Source organism: Pelecanus crispus, chromosome 8 (genome assembly GCF_030463565.1).
Source record: "Pelecanus crispus isolate bPelCri1 chromosome 8, bPelCri1.pri, whole genome shotgun sequence".
NCBI classification, from domain to species: Eukaryota; Metazoa; Chordata; class Aves; order Pelecaniformes; family Pelecanidae; genus Pelecanus; species Pelecanus crispus.
The window spans coordinates 34,690,408-34,715,675 of NC_134650.1; the positions used below are offsets into that span (position 1 = coordinate 34,690,408).

Genomic DNA, 25,268 nt, shown 5'->3' on the forward strand with positions numbered 1-25,268 from the left:
GCTTTTGGGTGAAAAAGCAAAGCGTAAGTGATTATTAGACTATTTGATTAAATGGTGTTTAACACTTATTACAATAAAAGCTTTTATGATTGGTGGGAGCTGACTCCACCTGCCTGGAGAACTGGGCTCTGCCTGCTGGCAGGATTCAGGCTGGCAGGATTCAGGCTCCCAGTAAAGGCTACGGAAAAAGGCAAGGAGTTGCTCTTCAGGCAAGTTGTCATAGACCTGCCAGAGGACTGTCGCAGGATTTAAATCATGGCTGAAAATGCTCTGAAGAAAAGAATTTCCAAGAGGAAATATGGATTTGATGCAGTTTCGATATTCTTCAGGATCGTGTGAATTTTACTGAAACTTCCTGGTGGAAACCACGCGGGTGGGTTTTCCTAGCAGGGAGCCAGCAGCTGGCAGGGCCCAGCCGCTGAAGCCTCCAGCAGTCTGTCTGGCCAGATGGAGTTAGCTGGGAAGCTAGATACTAGCACCCATTTAAAAATTGGTCCCATTTAGTTATTCAGAAAGTGAATGTTTCTAAATAATTTGTTCCATAGAAATCTTCAGGCATCAAGCTTTGCATTCAGGTACAGAACAAAACCATTAAAAATACAAAGGAAATTTTCCACGGATCATAAAATACGCTTCCCATGCCATCCCAGTGATTAAATGAAGTTGTGGCTGAATAAAACGGTGACTTTTAATGGCATTTCAGGAGAAAAAAAAAAAAAAAGGTGAAGATTTTAGAAAGGGACCTCGAATGTATTAAAATACAGCTCCTTCACATTACTTACTGCAAAAATCAAGCTCTGCTTGCGGCTGTAACTCACTGTAATGGCTTTACTGACTTGACTTTTGAGTGCTTCTATTTTTTAATTGGGACATTTGCCTGAGAAACAGCTGATCCACAGAAACATTTTCTTTTTATGAGACTGTGTTCTGAATCAATACTGGTGGGGTTTTTTTTTTTTTTTTCCTTAATGTATTTTGACAAGCAATAAACATAGTGAGTTTGGAAGCCTGACAGCAACTGAACAGCCAGCGCCGGGCACGCACCCCAAGAGGAGAGGCAGGCTTGGATCAGGATGGCAGCAGAAAGCAGTTTCTTGCTCTTCCTCCAAGGGCTTCCCAGTAGCGGCTGGAGCCAGCCGGGGCCCGGGCAGCAGCGGGAGGCGCACGCCGAGCGCCGCCGGCCCGGCAAAGCCCCGGGGGCGGGGGGAGGGCGGCGGCGGCGGGCGGGGCGCCCCGGCTGGGGGCGGAGCGGAGCGGAGCGGAGCGGCGGGGCCGGGCCGGCGGTGCAGCTGCGGCCGGGGCCGCTCGTCGCCCGGGAGGGCAGAGGCGGGCTCGGACGTGCCGCCGCCGCCGTGCAGGCGCAGAGCCCGGGCCGCCACGGGAAGACGCCGGGCGCTCCCCAGGCTCCGGGAGAGGAGGCTCGTCCCTGCCGCCTCGCTGCACCTTCCCGCCAGCCCCGGGAGCGGACTGGTCGGTGGGATGGGTCCCGGAGGGGAGCCCGGCGTCGCCTCCTCGCTTGCGGGCCCCAGGAGCCCCCACTCGGCGCAGGGCAGTTGAATCCCGCGGGCGGCGGAGCACGGAACCGGGAGGAGATTTACTGCTTCGTTCCCCGGAACGTCGCTTCCACCTGCGAGCCGGCTTGAGCGGCCGGCTGTGGATTTTATATTTGCTTCCCCACAAACCGAGGTTAGTTTGGCTTTTTGGGAAGGAGCCCTGCCCCAGCCCCGCTGTGTGCGATGGATTGAGGCGCGCCCGGCTGCGCCCCGAGCCCGGCCCCCGCCCGCAGCCCACGTAGATGCGATGGAAAATCGGGGGCTCTTCTGCACCCTCTGTTACCTGATGTTCAACGCACCTCTGCTGTTCTTCGTCACCGGTGAGTAGGAAACTTCTGCCTCTCCCCGCGGTGAGCCGCCGCTCCGGACACAACTTGCTGGCGGGAGGCAGCGGGGGCTCCGGGTGCGGGCACGGCGGGGCTCCGGGTGCGGGCACGGCGGGGCTCCGGGTGCGGGCACGGCGGGGCTCCGGGGCCGGCGGGGCTCCGGGTGCGGGCACGGCGGGGCTCCGGGTGCGGGCACGGCGGGGCTCCGGGGCCGGCGGGGCTCCGGGTGCGGGCACGGCGGGGCTCCGGGGCCGGCGGGGCTCCGGGTGCGGGCATGGCGGGGCTCCGGGTGCGGGCACGGCTCCGGGTGCGGGCACGGCGGGGCTCCGGGGCTGGCCGCCCTGTCCGCAGCTGAGCGCTAGCCGCTTCGCTCCGGCCGGCAGTTGCCGCAAGCCCCGTCCTCGCCGCCGCTTTTTCCTGTGGAGGTGGGGGTGGCGGGGGGCAGGGAGCTGCCCGGGGGCTCAGAACAAGGTGGCACTGTTGCGGCCGCAGCTGCCGGCAGCGCGGCTCGGCGCCTCCGCCGGCGCGGAGCGGGGCGCGGCGGGCGCGCAGCCCGGGACAGGCCCCGCGCCGGCTCTGCGGGAGCGGGCAGCGGGACACGGGTGTCCCTGGGTCCAGCCGAGGGCTTTCTTGGGAGGACGAGGGGGGTTTAAGATCCTCTCCAAACTTCGCTTTTCTGCCGGAGCCGCGGCTGCGGGGCGGCGGGGACCGGCCCGGCCCTGCCCGGGTGCGCAGCCCTGGATGCTCCGCTTATCCTGCGGTCGCCGGACTACGGGAAACCCGTGTCTCGGTCAGCGCCTAGCCCGTGAGCCAAAAGAGCTCCCGTTACGCTGGAAGAGACTGATCTTTGATCTCGTCTTTTGATCTCTCCCGTTAACCGGCCCTTGTAACTCTATCTTCCCCTCCCCAGCTACCTTTACTGAAGTTCCCAAAGATGTGACTGTTAGGGAGGGAGATGATATTGAGATGCCTTGTGCTTTTCGAGCCAGCGGATCCACCTCTTACTCCTTGGAAATCCAGTGGTGGTACCTTAAAGAACCAGCCAGAGAACTTGCACACGAATTAGCCATCAGTGTCCCCGGCAGCAGGAGCAAGGTAATACAGTGCTATGGAGATATATGTATTCATCGAGTGCAACTCGCTCAGAGGGTGATCAAAATAAACTCAGCGGTCCCAGAGAGGAGAGCGTTTCCTCTACCCAGTCCCAGCAAGCAGTTGCAAGCACCAGCGTCCCTGGGCCCTCCCTGGGATGGAGGAGGACAGGGCATGCACCTTGGGGGACTTCACCTCAGGAAAAAACGTCAGTGCTTTAAGGATTGTAAATAGGAAATTATAAACGTCCCGCTGCAAAATTGGCAATGAGGACCCAAGAGAGGCAGCCAAAAAATAGCTGTAGTGTGAAGTGGGGACAAGCAAAAACCAGTGCTTCTGTGGGCTGAGCTAGGAATCGTTGTAAAAGGTGGGAGAACTCGTTGTAATCAGTGTAAAAAGGTTTGCTCACTGGTAGAGGGGATAAAGGCATGAGGGATACACCTCTCTCTGCTGGTATGTTAAGTACATATCAATCTGCATATACAGACGCACACAGTTTCTTGGGGCGCACGTACGCACCTGTGTCCATATCTGGAGCTCAGCAAGACGTTTTCACACAGTCGGATGCAGTAATTAAAATGCATGAAGCAGAGTTAAATCTGGCATGTCCTTTCCCTTCCCCCTAGCAAGCTGCCTGGCATGAGGGTAGGCTCTAATCTAAATTTTTCAGCTGCGTTTCCCCAACATAAGTCAGTTCATTCTGCAGCCTCCCCCCAGTGCAAGATGCCTTGCTGGTGTCCAACCGGGCTGTACAAGGAGTGGGGTAAAGCAGGATTTCCAGGCAGTGTTGCCCTACTGCTGGGGCACGTCATTCTCTCCAGCCCCCCGGCCCTTGCGCCGGCGGGGTGCCCCGCGGCAGCTCCGTGCCTGTGCCAGCTCCCCTCTCTGTGGCACGCTTGTTTTCCTGCAGAGCTCAAATAGAGATGCAAAGCATATAGACGCTGACCTAATGCGATGCCGCCTAGCTGAGGAAAGTGTAAGTCAGTTGTCAGACAGGGAAATAAATCGCTTGGATTTAAATGTCTTCCTTAACCTTATATAAAAACCGTGAGTTGCTTTTACAATAAATGATGACAGGGCATGCCTGGAGAATGATGACCATCTCCCTGGGAGGCGCATCAATGAGATCTGAGGCATCACTTAGGTTTACAGTAGTTGGCTGGAGACAAAAAAATAACCGAGTACAAAACCTGCTGAGTGATACCTGCTCCCAGGATGTTTCAGGACCAAAGCTCTGCCCTGAGCAGTGTGGGTTCCAGCCTGCCCAAACACTTCACCGCTGTGCTAATGCTGCTGGTAAAGCATCTTCCCCAGTGTTTGTCAGTGACTGTGAGCAGCACAGCATGCAACAAGCATTTCTTTGGCTGCTGTTCGCACCCTTGCTGAAGGCAGCGCTTCTGTGGGCACCACAGGAGCTTTACCAAAACAGTCCCCCCAGCTGAGCGCTGGTTTGCTGCCTTCCCCATCACGCAGGGGGACACCCCCCCCCTCCCCCCAGCCACACACAGGCTGTGTGAACGGCAAGTGGAGAAAGTTGCATCTGTCCGCGTCCTGTCCTCGCACTGGGGTGGGAAGATGAGCATCTTGTTGATGTGCCGGCAGAGCTGAGTCTAATCCCCATTTTTTCTGTTCTTTTAGGTAACAAATAAGGATGCAACCAAAATCAGCGTAAGTGCAGCTGGAGCTGGGTGGTGCGCACCCCTCCTCCCCTACACATGGGATTTACTGCATGCCCCCCTCCTTTCCTGACACACGAATGCAGCTGGTCTCACTGGCAGCCCCGCTCCTGCAGCACGGCTGGAGCGTGGCACATTTTCCCCTCCTCGGTGTGTCGTGGCTCGGTCGAAACGTTACCATCTGTTGCTGGTTTAGCAGTCACGTCTCATTCCTCGCAAACCCAGAGGAGGTGATGCTTGCCTTACGGCCCCTCTTAGCCATGTTTGAAAAGGGCGGTGGGCCGCATCAGGAGAGGCGTTTGCTTTCTTCCTTGCCCTCTGCAAACCCCAGTCGGCCGTGGCGACCCCCTTCTCTCCCTGTCCTGCAGGAAACGGGCCCCTTTCCCGTCGATGCGGGCCCGGGGTTGCCTCTGCCCCAAGGGCTGGAGCTGTCCCCCCGCCGCGGGAGCACCCGGGGGCTGGGGGTGCGGACCCGCGGGCTGGGGGTGCGGACCCGCGGGCTGGGGGTGCAGACCTGCGGGCTGGGGGTGCGCCCCCGCAGCGCTCGGCCTCTGCAGCATGATGGGGGGCAGGGGCCGATTCTGGATGGCCCCTTGGGACCCCGAAGCGGGGCTTTAACAGCGAGGCGCTGGGCCGCAATCTCCCGCGCTCGGTTTGGGGGAGAACTAGCGCAGGTTCGGTGGTCCTGGCCGCAAAAGACGCGTACGCGGGGCGAGAGCGAGCCCTGCCGGGGCTGCGGCGGGGACAGCCGGGTCGCTGCGGGGGCCGGGAGGGGGCCGGCGGCGGGGCCGGGTGCCGGGGGAGGCGGGGGCCGGCGGCGGGGCCGGGTGCCGGGGGAGGCGGGGGCCGGCGGCCGCTGCTGAGGCGGCGCCCGGCGCTGCGCTCTCTTGCAGACGGTCCGCGTCCAGGGCAACGACATCTCGCACCGGCTGCGGCTCTCGGGCGTGCGGCGGCAGGACGAGGGCGTCTACGAGTGCCGCGTGGCCGACTACAGCGACGACGAGACGCAGGAGCACAAGGCCCAGGCGCTGCTGCGCGTCCTCTCCCGCTTCGCGCCGCCCGACGTGCAGGCGGCCGAGGCGGTCTCGCACATCCAGAGCGGCGCGGCCCCGCGCCGCCACGGCCCCGCCGCCCGCCCCACGCCGCCGCCCGGCCCCGGCAAGCGCCCGCCGGCCCCGGCCCGGGGCGGAGCCACCGCCGCCACCGCCTCGGCGGCCGCCGCTGCCTCCTCGGCCTCGCCGCCGCCCGGGCAGGCCGCCATCCTCCGCCAGCAGCACGGGTCAGGTAGGGCGCGGGGCGCGGGCGGGGGTGCCCCTCTCCCCCTGCGCGGCGGGGGTGCCCCTCTCCCCAGCCCGGCCGCGGCTCCCCGGGCCCCGCTGCTCGGCGCGGCGTCGGGCACGGCGACACCACCACCGCCACCCCCCCCCCGCCCCGCTCCGTCAGGGGTGGGCCTGTGTTTACTGCGAAGTAATTGCGCCCTAGCTTGTCAGTAAATGTGCTTAAATTACCCCAAAAGCCGGGGCCGGGGCCTTGCCTGCCTCGTCAGAAGCTCGCAGGGAGGCGTGGGGCTGGGGAGAGGGGTCCGAGAGCGGGGCCGGGGCCCGCTCCCTTCGGGTGGGCCCGCTCCCTTCGGGTGGGTGCTACGGGAGGCCCCGCTTTCGCAGTCCCCCGTGCAGCTTTTTGGACGTGGTGCTCACACGCGTGAGGGAAATGGCCGTGGCTGTTCGGCAGAGAATTTACAGCAGGGAGCGGTCGCAGGGGCTGGTGGCCCGGGGCCCATGCGGAGCAGGGCGCGGGTTCGGAAGGGAAATGCCAATTGCTGTGCGATGAGCTCCACGTTTCAGTTACTGTCAGGATAAGAACTGGAGGTACTACGCTCTGTAATGGTTTGCAAATGTAAACATTGTGCTAATAGGGATTGTCTATCAGTTAATACTGTGTTAAGTTATTAATGCCACGTTACCATATTGCGGCTAGCTGGAGAAGGCAGTTGTAAACCTTTGTTTACACTAATGACAGCAAAGTCTAGGACAAAGAACACAATCTTAAATCTGCATTACAAAGGCGTTTCAAGCTTCGAAGGTGTGGTGCTGCTCTGGCTGGGCTTTAGCTCTCCTCTCAGCCGCCGTCACTTAGCTGATGTTGAACAAATGTCCCTGCCAAGTTAATCTGTGGAAGAAGAGAAACAACTTTATGCTGCTGACTGCGCAGGGAAAGCCCTGAGCGCCTTCTGACGCAGATTCATAATCCTCACGCAGGAATTTTCACACTTCTTCCTGATACCTCTTCACACTCTCAGGGCAAACAGGTGCTGTGTTTTATCTGGCTACTACCTTTTGCTGTTTTCTGAATAATTTAGTTTCTTTCTCGTGTAGAAATATGTGTGAAAACTAGGTTTTACTCCTTATCGTTCCTAAGACTAAGCTGGCTGTTTGTTGGCGTCTAGTGGAAGACAAAGTGATAATTCCTGAGGTCTGACTACCAGTGCCTGTGGGCATATAAAAAAGTTCAGTTCGCTTTTGTCAAATTCACTTACTGCAAGAAATTAAACCGAACACTGTAATGCTCACAATCTGTTGTTTTCCTATTGGAAAGATCTGCTTTCCTCCTAGGAGCCCAGGGCTGGTGGTTGTTTTTGTGTTTTCTCTCTCCGCTCCCTCACAGCAAGAATTCTTGCAATGTTTTCCATGATGACAGTAGAAGTTAGGTTTAGGATTCGCAGCACTGTGCGCCCTGCCTGCTGAACCCAGAGCTTATGTGGTGCATATGAACTAAAAACAGGACGATGGAAGTGCATTGGGCGCGATTCCACCTCAACAGATGGATGTGAGTGTGTGCCGCCAAGAGAGCATGTCACAAATGTCTGTTAGGGCAAGACCCCCCGCCCAGATCATCTAAACTGATGTCTGTCCTGATTTTTTACATGTCTGTGGTTTGGGGATGTGGCACTGCTGCATCATTTCTAGGCTGGATTAAATTCTGAAAATAAAGTATAAGCATTGTGGCCAGCAGTGGAGATAATGGAATGATTTAAATCACTGAAAAAGGTAGTGGAATACAGAAAAATATTCTGTGGGGATCTCCAGATGGAGACTGATGCTAAGAGGGCTACAAAATAAGCTAAACCAAAATTTCCTGCTGTGACATCCTCTGCTGTGCACGCTGACATCTGTGAACAGTGCCACTCCGTGGCAGTTTCCGTTCCGGGAGAAAGCTGAAGTCAGCGTAGGGAACACAGGACTCCTGCTCTTGCTCATAGTACTGATTGAATAAAGTATAAACCAGTAACTGCTTTTGTCTCCATATGAGGCAGGCAACTAATTTTGTATTTGGTATGGTCTTCTGTAAAAATAATGTGTTTTTACTCTGCTTGAATCGAGATCCCCTGAGTAACAGGCTTCTACTGGTTTATTGTAATTTCCATACCTGTGGCAGTTTGGAGCTGCCTGTAATTACTTATCAATAAAATATCAGCCACAGCGTGGCTCAGGACATTAGCAGCTGAAAGACTTGGCCCTCGAAGTTCCCAATGCAGATGCCTTCTGGACCAGAACTGTCTGAGACTTGTTATCACGAGATGTCTCTTTGGTTGCGTTTGCGAAGCAGATTGCTGGTTGCCGTCCCAGCCCTCATCACCGGTGTATTTTAGAAAGACTGTCTGGGCCAGGCACTTGGTTTGAAGCAGAGAGAGACAGCTTGGTTTAGAGGCGAGAAATGGATTTATTTCCCCTAGATGTGAAGTGTTGCTCCCTTCCCAGAACAAAAGCATATGGATAAAATACTAACGTGGAAGTCAGTGTGATGAGGACTTGCAGGGATATCGCTGGCTTTTGTGAGGAAATGGAAGACTCAGGTCTCCAGTGGTGTCACTCGGGTTGGATAAGCACTAAACTTTCTTCAAAATGTCTTAAAAGAAAATAACATCCTTGAGCGTCAGAGTTTCCCATTTGTATGTTAAAGTGGTGTTCTTTAGAGCTATTTTAGGTACAATAATTATTTTTCTCTGTAAAGAATGCAGTCTCTTTATAGGAAATACTTTTTTTTCCTCTTTTTTTGCCTCTGGAAACTGGAAGTCCTGCTTGGAGTCCACCCCTCAAGGCAGTGTCACAGCTGGTTTTCCACACAGTAGGGCCATCAAGTCAAACTAAACCTTTGTTCACGTAGGTGTATAAGACTGCAGGACCTAACCCTGTGTGGCTGTATGAATTATACATATGTATGGTAGTATAATACATATGCTTCATTATCCTGTTTTGAGCTCTGTAACACATGCAGATAAGTACTTGCACCAAATCTGTGTGTAGTAATTGAATCGTCTAATACGTTTACTCTCAAATGTCTTTAGCATTTGTAAGTCTTTTCATTGTACATGGGGATGTTTCCCCTGTTTAAAAGCAGAAATGTGCTCAAACAATGGATTTGCCATCAGTGATTAAGAAACACCCTCATTTAAGACACTGGAGAGCTCTGCCTAAAAGCTGATGGCATGGCACTAGCCACAGTATCCTGCATGAATTGGGTTCTAATCCTATTTTCCTTGCAATAGAAGTCTTCGCAGTATGTTCAGAGTAGTAAGATAGGGCCTCTAGGTGCTTGTATTCCAATAAATGTGATTATAGATCAAATGCTGCTTTGAGATGTGCCTGCAGGGCTCTTCTTGACTTCAGTTGAAGTCCTAGTCATGCACCATCGAAAAATGGGATTGTTTACATCTTCTAGTTGAACTGAAATATTAACTTACTAGAATAAATGTATCTGTTACTGAGATTCTCTAAAGAGCAGAGTCTTATCTGACAAACCAGGTATAAATAGAAAATCCATAGTTTTGGACATGTCATCTGAAATTGTATTTGGTAGAAGTTTGTGATCAGCGTTACAGTATATAAGGGAATAGATCCAATGTAACAGAAAAAATTCCCCAATATGCCAGAAATACTAGCTACTCAAACAGGATTTTATCTGTAATGTTTAAACTACCGTATAAAAACGTAATGCTGTGGTCTCACAAGAGTCAAAAAGATTACTGCTTGTCTGCCGGTAAGGTAGGCTGAAGTGGAAACTGAGAATGTTACTTAGGCTGCAAGGAGGCAAAGATCTGCTGGTAGGACCACTGGTTTTAATACTGTCAGAAAAAGAGTTGTTGTCCGTATGGTTCTAAATGAAAATAATATTTAGCTTTCAGTTTAAATACTTATACGCAAATGGAATCTTTTACAGTAGGCAAAAAAATCAGGGTGAGCAAGTGAAAGAGTGCATAGTGTTAATGCGTTTGGAAGCGTTCCTAGTTTTTTCTGGGTGAGTAGCGGGCATGTAGGAGCATCACTGAGCAAGACACGCAGCATCTCTGTCCCAGAAAGTTTGTAGTCCAAATGGATGAGATGGACAAATGGCAGGAAGAGAGATGACTGACTTTCTTGAGTGTGTGGCAGCCGTGAAATTAAATATGAAAACTTAATTTCAGATCTCTTAAATTTAAGTCCAGTGCCTTAGTCATGAGACTAACTTTGTCATCTGATAGGTGAAATAATAAACAAGGATCTTCATAGTGACCTTCTGGGAGGCAAGTTGGCTGTATTATATCCTACCAAACGGTCTCCAAAATGAGTGCCTGTGTATTGGCTTGGGAGCAATTTTTAGTTTAACTTCTGAGCAGAATGTAGATCAGACATTGCAGCTTCCAAATTCCCTTTTATTTGTTTGATCTCTAGCCTCAAAGCTCTGAAGTGAAAGCTCTAAATAAAATAAACAAAGATGGGAGTGTGAACAAGAAACTGTGCTTCATTATGCTTAGAGTGCTCTAGGAAGGACACAGAGAGACTCATGTGTTATGCAGAGATGAAGTGTTCACAGCAAGGAAGAAAATAAGTCTTCACTTCACGCCTGTCCCCCTCTCCCCCCCCACAAAGCCTTTTATGTCTGAGGCAGAGAGAAGTCTGGTTGTGGGCTACATGGCCTGAGATAATAAAGCACCAGGTCCAAATTCTGCAGTCTCTGTGCATGTGCAGCTCCCAGTGATGCTCGTAAGAGCGGTACGTGCACAAAGTCAAGCTGCGGCAACCTACCTTGAGGCAGGAGACCATGTGGGAGAGTGTTAGATCTCCATCGTGCACTGGGAAGCAAAAGGTATTTTTTTGCAGCTTAGAGACAGGAAAGTAAATGAACACGCTGTTTTCTTGAGTGTAACGAGCTGTGGCTGGTTAGAGGGCCTCTGTTTGGAGGTTTGTGGTTGAGTTTGGATTAACTTTGGGTAAGGGTTTGGGTCCAGGGCTCTCCTGGCTTTGTCAGAATTTGAATGACTCTGCATGCTAGTTTGAGAAACAGCCCGTCGAGCTCGTCTGTCTTTGGTAGATGAGCATTACACAAAATAGCAAGAAAGGAAAGTCTCTCTTTGTTCAGCTTAGGCTCCCTACCTTTCCAGCTCCGTAGTGTCTGGGCCTGCTTCACTCATCCTGTGCTTTTTATGAGACCATATATGAGCTCATGTCTGTTGTTATTTGTAGTTAAATGCAACCTGGGTCACATCACATTTTCCTTCACATTAAATAAAGTAGCAAGACAGAGGCCATAACTGAATTATCAGGCTGACCTCCTAAATGTCACTGGATAATAAACATGCAAAAAGAATTCTCATTAAATACACATCACTAACACTTTAATATCTAGGCAAATTAGACTGCTTTGGGGACAAGTGAGGTCAAATATCTTCTTTTGTATGTGTGTAATATGGATTAATTCTCGAACTGGACAAAAGCACGAACTGCCGTACCGTGTCACCTCATTACCTAGGGCAGAAACAAGCTGTGCCAGGGTGTTTTTGTACTGTGAAAATGCAATTTATTTGAGTAACCTCCTTTCAGTGGTTCTTGCTTGTTCCCCGGAGGACAGACAAAACTGTACTAACCTATTCTGCTAAAGCCTGTGCAGTGTCCTTGAAGAAATTGGAATATTAATTGAACTTCTTTAATATCTTTAAGTTATAGATGAAAAAATGTTTTAAAAAAATATTACTGAACACAATGAAAGGGGTATTCCAGGTCTTTCTAATGAATGTGGAATCTGTACCTAATGTTGGTCTAGATTTCTGTACGAGATTGATTCGTTAGTGAGTAAAAATTACAAACTTGCATGAGGAAAGGCTGAGTGCACCCATGCGTCTTTTTGCATGAACAAACAGCTTTTGGGCAGGAATATACATATACTGCCAGTTCTTTATGTATGGTTTCAATAGATTGTGAAATGGAATCTTAGATTGCAGTACCAGCTAGCTTAGTGTGTATATTTTGCAAGAGGCAGATAATGGTTACGCATTCCCCACCTCTGTACCGATGCAGCTTTACTGACGTATAAAGTACCACTTCAAGTGTGTTGTGGATTATATAGGTCCCTAACACTTTAGGTGGTATACTTAGAAGTCATAGCAGAAAGAAATGTCAAGACAGTCTTACTGGTACTAGTTTTTAGAAAGATATTAATAGTGGTGGTCTGTAGTTGGAAAGCAAACGTAAAGTAGGATCTGCCAGGAAATTAATCTTAGAGCAGTCCCGTGAAGGTGTTTCTTCTTTACGTAACAGAGCCTGACAGGACTGTGCTGGTAATAAAAGGGGTTTGTTCTGGGTTTTGATTTAGCTTTGCTAAAGCAGTGAGAATGCTGGCAGGTTCACTATTGCTGTTTACTACGTGTTTTTTAAAATCAGATAATGGCAGAGCAGTCCCTATGTCAATAATCAGCAGTTCAAGTAGGTTTGTATTGGAAAAAATGGGGTTGTCAGCAGAATGGTATTATTTGTCACAACAGCAGTTAACAACCGAGTATTTTATATTGCTAGGCTGTTATCAGTTGGGAGGCAATTTTATTAGCTGGAAAGAAGAGCAGTTTGGCAGAGCAGCAGCTGTGCTCTGTGGGGAAGTCAGTGTGATCGCAGTGCGCAGATCGTTGTGCCGCGGCTGGAGAAGGGAGCTGCGCTAACAAAGCTTACGCCGTGATGTCAAGTAGTTGCCGTAATATCTGAGCTTACCCTGCATTTACATGGTTGTGGCTAGGAAGCAGAGCATCCTTGTTGTGTGTGCTGGGAGCGGCTGCTGACTTCGAAATGAGGTAGAGCACAGTTAGAAAGTCCTCTAATGGATGTCATCTTCTGTGTGTCGTTTTATTGGTCGTGTAGAATTCAGTGAACTGGTATAATTAGAACTACTTTACTACTTTATACATTTTAAAATCAGCATTCTAATCTGAATCACTCTCACACCAGGGAGCTGGAGATTTCACATGTAAAGAGGGCACTGAGGAATATCCTGTGTCCACAGTTACTCCAAATAACCCCTTGCTGGCTTATTCTGTAAAGTTTGGCCTCCCTTAGATCTAGGGCATGGCAATGTCTTTAGCTAATATCTAGCAAATGTCAATCATTGGAAAGATTTGGAGGGTCTGTGTATTTGTGGGTCACTCCCAAAATGTTGCTGTTTGTTTATAGCAAAAAGGTGATCCCTTCTTTACGTAAATCACAGGCTCTGCTTTTTTTCAGGCGCATGCTCTCAAGACAGCCATTTTCCTTGTGTCATCATGTACTCTGCTAATGCACTTAGCTCTATTCTTTAAGTATGGACAGGATAGGGTTATTTTTCAAAAAAAATCCGTAGATAATCTGCACTCGGATCTGCTTAACTTCAGTAATTCCGATTGGAGTGATAATTACAACTACATGGGCAGCTTGCTCCTAATCCTGATCAAGTCAAAAATACTCTACAAGACACTGAAGCGAGAACTACAGTGTCTTGTTCTTTACTTCTGGGTTGCAAATATTTACAGCTTGTCTCAATTACAGAATGTGAAATCTGTGGTCCTGTCCAGTGTGACTTTTATTGCAACTCTTTTCCTCAGTGTCAACTTAGGAATTGTGTGGCCATGTTCTTGTGATCGTACCTGCTTTTTACAACGTGGCTTTTTAGTCCTCTTGCTTATAATGAAAAACTTGAGAATGTGGCCCAGACTCACTTCAAAGCTCAGTAACTGAAACCCCGCTACCAGTATTCTTCATTGCCTCATGATTTGGGTAGTTTGAGTTGTGCTTTTTGCTATTTGTGTGTATTAATATGCTGTGGACTTGCTCACATAGTAGTATTGAAGAAGGACGTGTAGGGCTGGATGCTTATTTACCACCTGAACTACCGCTAATGTAGTTAGTTATTTTTCTATATGTTTTAGTTCAAAATTCATTTTCCACCGAATCACATTACAAAGAATTTTGTATCTCTCATTATTCAAGTGTCAAGGAGTGAATTAAATGTGCTTGGTTTTGTTAAATTAGTTTTAGATCATGGAACTGCAGAAAATTCTGGAAATAAAACAAATCCATAGTTGCATGTTTTGGGTCTCTTTAGTAAGATACTTGGTGAGGAGAGATCACCTCACAGGTACCAAAGCAGACATCTGTTTATGGGAATGTACTACAAAGTAGAGACCAGCTGCAGGTCTCAAAAGAGTAAAGTTACTGGTTTATTTAAATGCAGACTAATATAAAGTGTTTAAGCTGTATAATCTATGTAGAATGAATTACTCTTTTTTTTTTTAAGTATTCAGGATACGGTCCTGTTCTACACTGACACTGTCTGTAGCAGTGTTTCCTTTTGGAGCTTGTTACAAATTAGTGTTGGTGTTTTCTTGAAGCGTGTGCTGGTGTTTTCTTGAAGTTTTTCCTTAATTTCTCCGAGAGTGGATATTTGGAGTGGTTGGGTGGTTTATTTGGCTGTCCCAGTGTAGGACAGATCCCAAGAGCAGCCCCTCAAGGGCCCGGCTCCATGTCAATCAGCTCAGCTGCTGCTCTGCTGGGCTTTCCGGGGGCACCACCTTCTCTCAATACAGCAGTTTTCATAGTCAAATGTAGCATTTGGAAGAAGTGGAGTGAGGCTTTCAGTAAGACTGTTGACTGCTCTGTACATCTTTGGCTACCACAGAAGGGGATTGGGGATATTGAGGGGCAATGTACCAGCTGTTCCCCGTATTGTGTGTCCCTACTTCTTGTAACTTCAGCGGGAGATGAGTTTTTACCAGCCTGTTGACAATGAAGCTGCATATTTCTCTGGTAACTTAAAAAGTAGAAATATTTTTGATAGAAGTAGAAGTATTTCTTGCTCTCTACCTGATACACACTCTCATATGAATGTATCCACTAGTTTAACTGCCCATCTCTTTCTGCTTGTTAGTAGCTGTGTTTAGTACAAAAATGTCTTGCCATGCAGACCTGCAGCAACTGTCGAACTGGATCAGATCAATTGTCCATCTAATCCTGTAGCTTACGTCTAATAATGTCCTTACAATCTAGGAGAAAAAGGGAAGAACCTCCAGAGAGGATAATTGAGCACTTGACTGATCCGTGTACCATATGCGTGTTTGGAACGGATTGTCAGTCCTAATATTTTGAGAACAATTTGGCCTTAATGAGGCTTAGTTGAAATGAGCTCTAATGTGATCAGAAATCCACCTCAATAATTGCAAGTGCCTTAAGAAACATATACCCAACTCCTCTACCAATTCCTGCGTCTGTCCTGTCCCACAGGCACTCACACAGATTGACTTCCAGCAAAGCACTGCAGTACTTCAGAAAATCAACACTGCTGAAGGAATCTTTTACTTTTCTTAGCTTTGTATCGGAACCAAACTTTTCTTTCTGCATCATTTCCTTGCATGACTACACCTCCCTCTCCTTGCCATGCGATTTCTTTGTTTTCTGATCTGTCCATAACTGTATGATGTACATGACCCATTTTTCATAGAATGTGCTAAAACAAGGGCTTCACGATATTCAAGGGTGGTTAGCCATGTTGTGGTTTTCTTTCTCAAAGTGAGGGTTAAGCACATTGGTTGAAATGCTCAGGGAACTAGAAGATGCTGCTTCTCAAGAAAACAAGGTTCCACTGGTCTCCTTAACAGTGCTGTCATGCCTCTCAATATGCTGCAGTTCCCATGCCTTCCTGCTGCCTGTGCTGTGGTTTACCACTAAACCACCAAAGTCTTCTGCCCTAGATGGGCTTTTTCAGATGTGACACCAAGAGCAGTAAAAATTAAGAACCAGGCTGCTACAAAGAATTGGATTTTTCTCAAATACATATACTTATATTTCTACCTATGCTGCAAATTTGCATTGTGCTGCCCTGTATGCAGCCTCTGTAGAGTTATCAAGCCTTACATTCTACATCATCTCTATGTTCAGTCGCATGTGTTCAGCCCAGCACGTAATTAGATACAGGTATGGGCAAGTCAAAAAAGGTCATTTCAGGAGTGCTAAATACTGCAAATGTAAATGGAATCTTACTTGAAATGCTAAAACCTGTTCAGTTGCCAAAATTGGGATGGGATTGGCTTTTAGTTACCCTTGTTACATGGTATTTTGGGAATTCACTTCTAAATATAGGCCTGAACACAGCAGTGGATATCTTAAGAGAGAAGGGAGACAAATGGTAAAACTCAGGTGTAACTGAGAAGACCTAAAATGATGGCACAGTTTTACAAAACCTTGGCCAGTGTCTTCTGGCCAGTAAAAGTGGTTTCAGTTTCCTGGAGAGCTTGAGGCTACGGTGTGGATAAGGAAAGTGAAACGTGGGCATTTTCAAGAAGACGGGTGTGGAGAGCAATGCTGATAGTCAGCTGCGCTGAGAAGATTTACTCTTGACCTTAAAAACCTTGATGGCATGTGTGAAGGAAGAAAGCGGGATCACTAGCTTATACCTGCATGGTGGTGTAGAAATAAATACGTGTGCTGACTTCTGTGAGGCATTCTTTTGAGATGAGTTATGGAAAGCAGTTCCAAAATTCAGCAACTCATAAATAAAAATGCGTAGCGGGTAGAAAACTTAATTTTGTCATCGTGCCTTCTAGGCAAGTTCAGTGGTGAGCAGATCCCGTGCAGTTGCTGATAAATAAGTGGAAAGTCACCATCGCCAAAATTAGCAACACCCAAAGGCAGCTCAGGAGCTGTTTCTAGTTGTGCCCAGGCATGATGATCCACAGCCAGCTGAAAGCCAGGAGCAATGGGGACCCCATAGTTCAGTATTTTTGCATCGATTTCCATAGTAACACATACTACTTTTAACAACAGCACCTCACGTGACATGTGGTGCTCTAGGATTTAGCTGGGAGAGTGTGCTAAAGTTAGCACAGGCTCTGGATACGCTTCTGCACACCATCCTGGAGAATTAGCACTTGGTGAGGAGTAGGAAGTTTAAGGCAACAGTTACAAGCCTTTAAGAAACCCCTGATAGCAAAAATGCAGTGTGTGGATTGTGCTGTAAGTATTTGAGAGTAGAAGAAGGATATGTGCAGCTTAGAAGATCATGTCTCAGGCTGTGGAATAATTCTAAGGTGCTGTAGCTTATTATCTCTTCAGTAAGTGTATAGTGACTTTAGTAATGGTGTCTTTTTAATTAAAAACTTCTAAGCAGCTCTTAGATCTGGAGTTTGGTGACTTGCCTTCAGTTCAGTGGAAGTGCTCCAAATGTATGTCAGTGAGGGAGAATTTGTTTTCTCTAGGAGGTTATTGCCTGTAATGATCCTTGACCAACAACCTGTATAAAACACTATTTTTTCCATAGATACAAGATGGTAGGAGCATTTTCTCCAAGAATATGTCTCAAGCACAGTCTAAAGTTTCTGGATTGAGAGAATAAATCAATCTATATGGTCAGTTTGATCCCTCACCTCTTAATGAAATGCCAGGTTCGAGAGTTTTAATTGAACATTGTTCTGTAAGGGAACAGTCTGAGGCCAACAGGTCACTGCATAAAAGCCACTACAGAGAAACGTCTTGTGCTACTGCCAGCCGGCGTCCCAGCTCCATCATGAATAGGCAGTCAAATTTTGGTGTGATTTCATCTTTCAAGGAAAATAGACTACTGATGTCTTTCAGCTTTTTATTATATGGGCCACTGCATTTTACCACCACCTCAGAAAGAAACATCAAGGGACTTTTCAGAGTCCGTCTAGGAAGAAAAATAGGAAACTGCTGGAAACTCTGGTTTTTGGCCATTGGTTAAATATAGCTTGTAAAAGAATCATCACCATTTTTTCCGCATGTCACAAGTCACTTGGTTAATTAATGATTGTTTTCAATTGGATGAACTGTTTTAAGTCAAACTTTGATGAATGCTGGCACAAGACAAATTATTAAATTGAAAACTACAGTAAAACATTATTATGTTGTAAATCGAAAAGAAGGATGAGTGATGCCAGAGAACAGTTCATCATACATGAACAGAACAGTTTGTTATTGTTCTGCTTAGTGGTAGACTTTCCCTTTAAGCCATATGCATATAAATAAATTAAAAGCAAAATTGTAAATCTGTGTAGTGATAAATAAGTTTACAATAACAAAACATCAAAAGAATATTCAAAGTATAAATGAAGCATTTTCTTGTAAGTGTCTGTAGTTTGTAAGTGACTGTGTATGCCTGATTTAAAGTCTCTGGATAGAAACTCTGTTCTCAAATCTGGGTTGACCGCATGTCCAGGTCCTAGTGGTCAAGACCACATGCTGGTTTTTTACATCTACAAATGTAGCAGTTTATTAAGTAAAAGTCAAGACTTCCACTACGGCAGTAAAAGCAGAATTGCGGACACTAAGTCCAGCTTGTTTATGAACAATACTACCTGTAATGAAAAGGGCTACGGCTATGGTTAACTAAACAGGGAGAAGTTACTGGAAGTTATATTTCTGGTCTTATGTTCAGGGGGAGGAGAATTCTGTGTATCTGCTTCTGCTGCCTGAAGTCTTAGAGCAGAGTAACACTGAATCGGTATGAAAAAAAGAAGCTTGTATTTGGTGTTCAGTAAGAATAATTGCTTTAAAATATTTTTTTAAAACATATTTTATTTAACTGCTAAGATTCTGTTAACAGACTCTGAACTCACGTTCTGCTGTCAAATTAAGAAGATGGAGAATGGAAGTTAAAAACAACACAATTTCTACAAGAAGAAAAGACAAAAAAATTTGACTGTTGCATTAATTTAGTCCTGCACTGAGATTTAAACTAAAACTAGTAAATAAAGGTAAAACTGGCATAGGAATGATTTTGGTAAGCAGGCAGAGTTGCTGCACGGGGTTGTGACAAATACTGCTTTCCATTCAAAACAGAAACAATCGTAACCTGGTATCCTTTGCAGCCCTTCAGTATGATGGTTGTAAGAGCACTTGAGCTACAAGAGGCCATTTCTCCAGATTGAGTTCCTCGGTGTTTCCAGGGGGAAAAAAAGCGCAGCTTTCTTTTTGAGTAACTGGCAGCATCTCCTCAAACTCGAATCCGGTTCATTCAAAGAACAAGTTCGGCCCTGGCAGGGAAGAATGGGTTCTTGCTACCCTCAGGTTTAAGCATAATAAATACCCAAGGCCAGATAGATCTTCACTGCAGTGGTGGGCAGGTGTGGAATTGGCACAAATTCGGCACCTGTGAGCTGCGTGCAGCTGCCAGGAGCGTTGGCTGCTGCTGGGCTGCCCTTGCCATCCCTGAGCACGGGGGACAGCGATAGCACGTGGGGACCATCCTGGCCTGGCGTTCTTGCAGCTGTGCAATGTCCCAGGAGTGAGAAGAGCCATCTGACAGCATGGACATGAGGATGCGCTGACTGGAAGGATGGCTCCGTTGTGCCAGTGACTGCAGTTTGTAAATAAGCATTCTGTCTTCACATACCCCATAGCATGCCAGGCTCAGAGACGGACAGAAAATGGGGGTTTACCTCCAGCCCTCCCAGTCAGCAGGCTGTTTTCTCTTGCTGGTTTAGGTAGATTGGTTGTAAGGGTTGTATCCTTGCCAAAACTGTAGGGTATACTATATTTGTGAATTAACTGTATATTTTTTAAGGGAATGGCAGGACCTGCTGGAGGAGGGAGGTCCCTGAGGCTGGGGAATTGCTGTTGGGAATGCTTATCCTGCCTGCAGGTCTCCAGGGGCAGGCCCTCCTTGCACCTCAGCTCTGCAGGGCTGGTTCCTGGGGCAGGGAAGGCAGGTCTGAGCTTGTGAGCTCCTGTGTTGGTGCCTCACAGCAGCAATAACGTTTGGGGCTGGTGATTGCCTTGTCCCATGTGCTGGCCAGGAACCTGAGCTTTAGCAGCTGTTGTGCACTTCCCTGCGCACACATCTAGCATCTTTTTGCAAGAATTTAATGAGTTAACTCCTTTAGTTACCTGAGTTAATTGTGTTTGATAATGATTTTCAGCTTTAAAAAGAAAAATCCTGTATTCATCTTAATACCTTGCTGTTGCTACGTGGGCAGTCTTTAGCCGCATGTTTGTGCATGCGAGGATTTAATTAAAACCTTAATAACTAAATAATCTCCACACAGTCTAGGCATCTGTGAGATAGCAGTATGGGGACATTTCTTGAATTCCTCAATTGCACACCACATTACTAGGAACTACTTCTTGATACTGGATAATAATACTCTAGCTTTGCTGCTGAGGTATATATAGATTACAAGGCAGCCTGAACAGCGAGCCCAAGAGCAGTGGTTTACTCAGGAACTGTTCAAGGTATTTCCTTTGATCATGCCGCAGCTGAGAGAGACTCACATCTCCTGGAGACCAAGACTGAGTTTTCGCATCGGGGTGCCTGAAGTGAGTTTCCTAAATAGAAGTGACCTGATTCCTTTTTCAGAGATGCTGAACACAAAAAACTGGTTTTTTTTAAAGCTTTCATGCTTTGCAAAGTGGCTCTGACAGTCACTTTTTTGGGTGGCTGGCAGTATTTCAGGCATTGATTACTCCTGTATGTAGGGTGTTCAGCACTGATGAAGTCTGTGCCTCTGTGCACTCCAGCTGCAGGGCAAAGCTCCGGTGGGGCTCCTGCTTTTGCATTCACCCCTGTGGAAATGTCCCATGGCCACGTGGGACATCACTTATGGGTGTGCAGCCCTGTATTGTCATAGAATCATAGAATCGTTTAGGTTGGAAAAGACCTTTCAGATCATCCAGTCCAACCATTAACCTACACTACCAAGTCCACTCTAAACCAATCAAGGGTAGACTAGACTAAACCATGTCCCCAAGTGCCACATCTACCCATTTTTTGAACACTTCCAGGGATGGTGACTCCACCACCTCCCTGGGCAGCCTGTTCCAATTCTTGACCACCCTTTCTGTAAAGAAATTTTTCCTAATTTCCAACATGTTACAGTGTTGGTGACAACTGCACACGCTAGTCCCTGTCATGGCTTTGGAAAGGTGTCACGCATTGGCACTTGGGACCCCAAGAGCCACCGCTGATGAGCAGTCCTGCCTTGTCTGCGTGGGCTCAGCAGGACCTTGGGCGGTGAAAGGCGGTAATCTCTTGGCCTGCAGCAATGCCGTAGGCTGCACCAGGACAGCAGAACTTCTCCATAGGAAGGGGCTATTCTTGCCCTTGCCCGGCAGCAGAGCAGTGACCTGTTTCAGAGATGGAGCAGCCCCACGCCGTGCCTGCGTGTCTGCTTTCCTGGCAAAGCATGGCCGACAGACCTCAGCCCCATGGCTCAGCCCTCCCATGCAAGGGAGAGGGGCCAGACTGTGGTGACACACACACACAGTAAATTCCCCTCTTTTTGGCGCAGGTAACTAGAAGATGAAAAAAAAAAAAAAGAACAAGTACCTTGGCGTAAGTGGATAGGAGGCAGGAACAGCCTTGTTAGCTGCAGTATGGGCACGGATGCCACTTCTCACTTGCCTCACGAGCAAAGGCGTCGGTGTCTGCCCCTGCTCGGGGAGTGCTGCGCCCTCCCTCGACAGCCATCAGGTCGCAGGCACCGCTTCCCTGTGATGGCACGTACGTCGCTACCCCTGCGGCCCTCTATCGTGCCGCATAAGCTTACCTCATAGAAGCGGGAGCGGTCTTGCCCTCCCTGGGTTTGGAAGAAGTGACTGTAACAGATGTGTTCCACAGCTGACCTCTGTTGTTGTATAGCTCCTGTGCACATTTTTAATTTAGAATTCTGCTCTTTCCTATAAAAGGTAAAGAAGATGTCAAGGTCTTGCTGTTCCCATTCCAAATGAAATGGGTTCATGTCCTGTTAATCAAGGAGTACAGCCGCAGCACTTGTCATCTCCCTTTAAAGTAATGGGTGGTTGATACCTGTCATTTCTCAAGAAACTATATACCAGATTAAGGTGTATTTATAGAAGTCTCAATTGCTGGTAACTTGGCTGAAGCCAAGTTTAGGCATACCATTAGTAACGCATAATGAAATGACCTAAGTGGAGTTAGATTTGGGAGGGGGAAGAGAAAGCTATTTGAGTTGGATAGCTGGAGGATGCTGTTTTACTATTAAAATTAAGCTTCTGACCCCTGGCTCTGAAGTGATAAAAATAAATCTTCCTCTATTTCTCTTCTGCATTTAATCTTCTATATTGGAAAAGATAAAGAATAAAATCTCCTTCTCTCCCTTGTCTCTTTCTTTTTTAGGTACAGGACCTATTTATGCTACAGACCCACTCCTATATATGTTCCTGTTAGTACTGCATAAGCTTGTACATTTATTAGTAAACCACTGACGGACTACTTCCTCCACTCCTCCTCAGCCAAACAAAAAGGAACCTATTTAAAAACAGAACAAACCCCTGACAAAAAAAATACCTAGAGTTTTCAAGATGGACAGAAAGAGACTGAAAGAAGCATGATCAATTCTACGTGGGGGGGAAAAAACATATTTTTGGGGATGGCGCAGAAAGTAAACCACATAGAATAATGCATCTAGTTTCCAGACTCTATGGTGTAAAGCCCTGCTCTGTGCATGGCACTTATGATTTCTCTATTTTAATGTAATATTTTTTCTTTTCTAAACCTTTCCTCTGACTCTTCATTTTGCACGAACTGTTGAGCAGTTATCTTTATGACAATATGTAAAGATGTTGGGTCAAAGCCCTTCCTAAGAAAGGAAATATTTTTAGTAGATTATTGTGTTTAGGTTTTTTGGATTTCCTTTTTCTTTTTTAATTAAATTATTTCTTTTGGAGACATTTTAATTAAAAAGGTACATCTTACCATAATTAATATTCACTGTCAATAATATTTATTTTTAAATGAAGATTGGAAACAAGGTAAGACATTTGTTTATAAACTGTATTGTATATTGCTGAATAACAGTTGAATAAAAAGATTTTGAAATAAAGTTTTTACATATGTGTGTGTCTCTCCCTGTGTCCTGAAGCTTCTTGAGAAGGCTTTATGGCTGGGTCTGTTCCCTACCTTGGCACAGCACAGAGAATTGAGGAAAGGTGCATCACAACATAAAATTGAATCGGTTATTTATTACACCCCCACGTATTGCCAAACCCCACAGCGTAGTGTGCTGACAGCTACTCACAAGCTACAGCTGCATTTTCCTGTGGTGACACCAGTTACCCCTGGGCAGTTCGTGCAAGATCTAGTCGGATGGACAGTGTGACAGTGTGGAGCATTCAAGGTAAGTCGCTTTGGTTTTCTCTAGGCCACTTTGAAAAAAGATGAATCGACCAGTGGAAAATAAAAAAGGATCAACCTGGAATGTTGTATTCCCCAGACCTCGTTCCAATATTTGTTTAAAATATATTCAGATTTTTAAAATTACATAATTGTGTCGCTTGTCTTACCAAGTGAGCTTTCAAAGGCTTTTTTACAATAAATCCAGCAGTTACTTTTCTGTTCCAAAATGCTTGCTTTTTAAGTGAAATAATAGGATGACAACCTTCTTTATCTGAATTTAGTGAAGTACATTGAAATGTCTTGTGTCTGACTGTGATTCTTATCCTTCCATTTGGGTCGCATTTTAGAAAGGACCTTAATTGTGGAAATGGTAAAGTGATGGCTACAGTGGCAGCAGGACTCTGTCGGCAGAAGCTGTGGAGCAAAGGCAGGATGTGCCGTTGCCTCACCTTGTACCTGAGCCCTCTTCTAGAAGGAGGGTAGGAAGGGATTTTCAATTTTTCAGAAGGTCAGGAGTTGCTTTTCCTAGGACTGCCAGTAATAGTGAGGCATTCGTGCCACTCACATCTCACTAGGTGTGAGACCAAAACACATCTGTGTTTCATACGTGCTGCTACATTGTGGTAATAAAAGCCCTCTTGTACTGGGGCAAACTCACCGTGAGGATCCAAAGGTGATAAAGTCTTTGTAAGAATGTTCATCCCCTTAATGCCAGCTGTAGTAGCCTGTGGGTTGGGGAATAATCTATAATCGTCCCACGAAAAGCAGAACTGCTCTTTGGAAGGACTTGGGGGAGGTGGTTGTTGGAAGCCTGGAAGTGCATCAGTGTGAGACACTGAAAAGCACGGTCCTTGGCTTCCATAAGCGCGCAGGAGGGCAAGTCTTATAGCCTGAAAGGAAAAGACAGGTGAAAAAAAAAGAATTGAATGTCAGACCATGCCTAAATTAATACCGGTGTGCATGTCTGGGAACTTGTTCAAGGACAATTACTCAATGCAGAGGTATGTGTGGAGTCTGTAAGGTCAGGAGAGCTCTAATCCTTCGAGTAATGGCTGGTCATGGAAGTGAAACCTGCCTGGCTTTGAACTGTGGGTCCTCTGGCGAGCTCATCAGTGCTGCTTTTTCTCAAGGGCACTGAATATTTCTCGGTGACTCATATTCCTTCGAAGGGAGAGAACCAAACCAAATTTTTCCACAAGAGGAAGAATAAAATTTGCCTAAATTTAATCTAAACAAGTAGCTGATGCTTGAAGCAGTGGACCATGTCTGTCTAGTAGTTACGCTTCTAGTTCAACTTCAGCCATACCTCAGCATGGTCTCTTAGTAAATAGATCATCTGCTTTGCTCTGATACTTTTGTTGCATCACTTACAGAGTACGTTATGTCTTTAATTGCGTACTGTACTGTGTGGTTTACAGAAAACATAGGAGGACATACATCATCTTGCACTTGTCCTTTGTTTTGTACTGTAGCCTGTTAACCTGCACAGCTGTGTGGCAGCAACTGGAAGTTTCGCGTGCAGTGGCAGGAGCAGAATTATCAAGGTCTTTTAGACTTTAATCACATTAAAGGTGAAAAAATATTATATCTGCAACTAAAAATAACTTTGCTTTATCCTTTCTGAGATGAGAATTAAGTGTGCTGCAGTAGGAATAACAATTCTTATATTCCAATTCACTGTAAAACCTCAGAACTACTAAACAATAACCTGAGGATTTGATGAAAGATCTCTTCTAACAAAAGCAATAGGCATCTTTTATTTCCAGTGAAGACCTGCACACATGCAGAGATAACTCATTCCTAGCACACAGGATAACTTCAACAAGGGAGCAGATCGCCAAGATAACCTGGCTCTGCCTTTACCTTCGCTGTATTTCTGCCTTCAGAAATGTGCAGAGTGAGTCCTCCAGATTTTGGGGCCTTGGGTTCCAAATTCGGGCGAGCTTTTTTGCAAAATACACAGCCTACGTTTGGCCCGGTATTTGCGTAGTGCAGTTGCTTCTAACTGGCTAAAGAGGAGGCTGCAGCTTTTGGTACGGTGTTTAGTCTTTAAGAAGCACTTAAAGGTATGAGAAACATTTTGATGGAAGAAATGTAAAGAATTTGGAGCCTTATTGCTTGTAAGTGCGTTAAGGACTTTTGCTAAAACATCTGTGCTTTGAGAGTGCTCTTTTCTTCTGAAAAGGGCAACTGCCTCACTTCTG

The 25,268-nt window shown here is 47.0% G+C and overlaps 1 protein-coding gene across 1 annotated transcript; it reads left to right on the forward strand.

Moving 5' to 3' along the window:
- The first annotated feature begins 1,797 nt into the window (after nt 1-1,797).
- On the forward strand, nt 1,798-22,154 carry VSTM2B (V-set and transmembrane domain containing 2B). The gene is made up of 5 exons (XM_075715746.1): nt 1,798-1,873; nt 2,790-2,974; nt 4,610-4,639; nt 5,541-5,931; nt 22,066-22,154. The coding sequence occupies exons 1-5, from the start codon at nt 1,801-1,803 to the stop codon at nt 22,152-22,154; spliced, it is 768 nt and encodes a 255-aa protein (XP_075571861.1). The 5' UTR covers nt 1,798-1,800.
- The last annotated feature ends 3,114 nt before the right edge of the window (nt 22,155-25,268 follow it).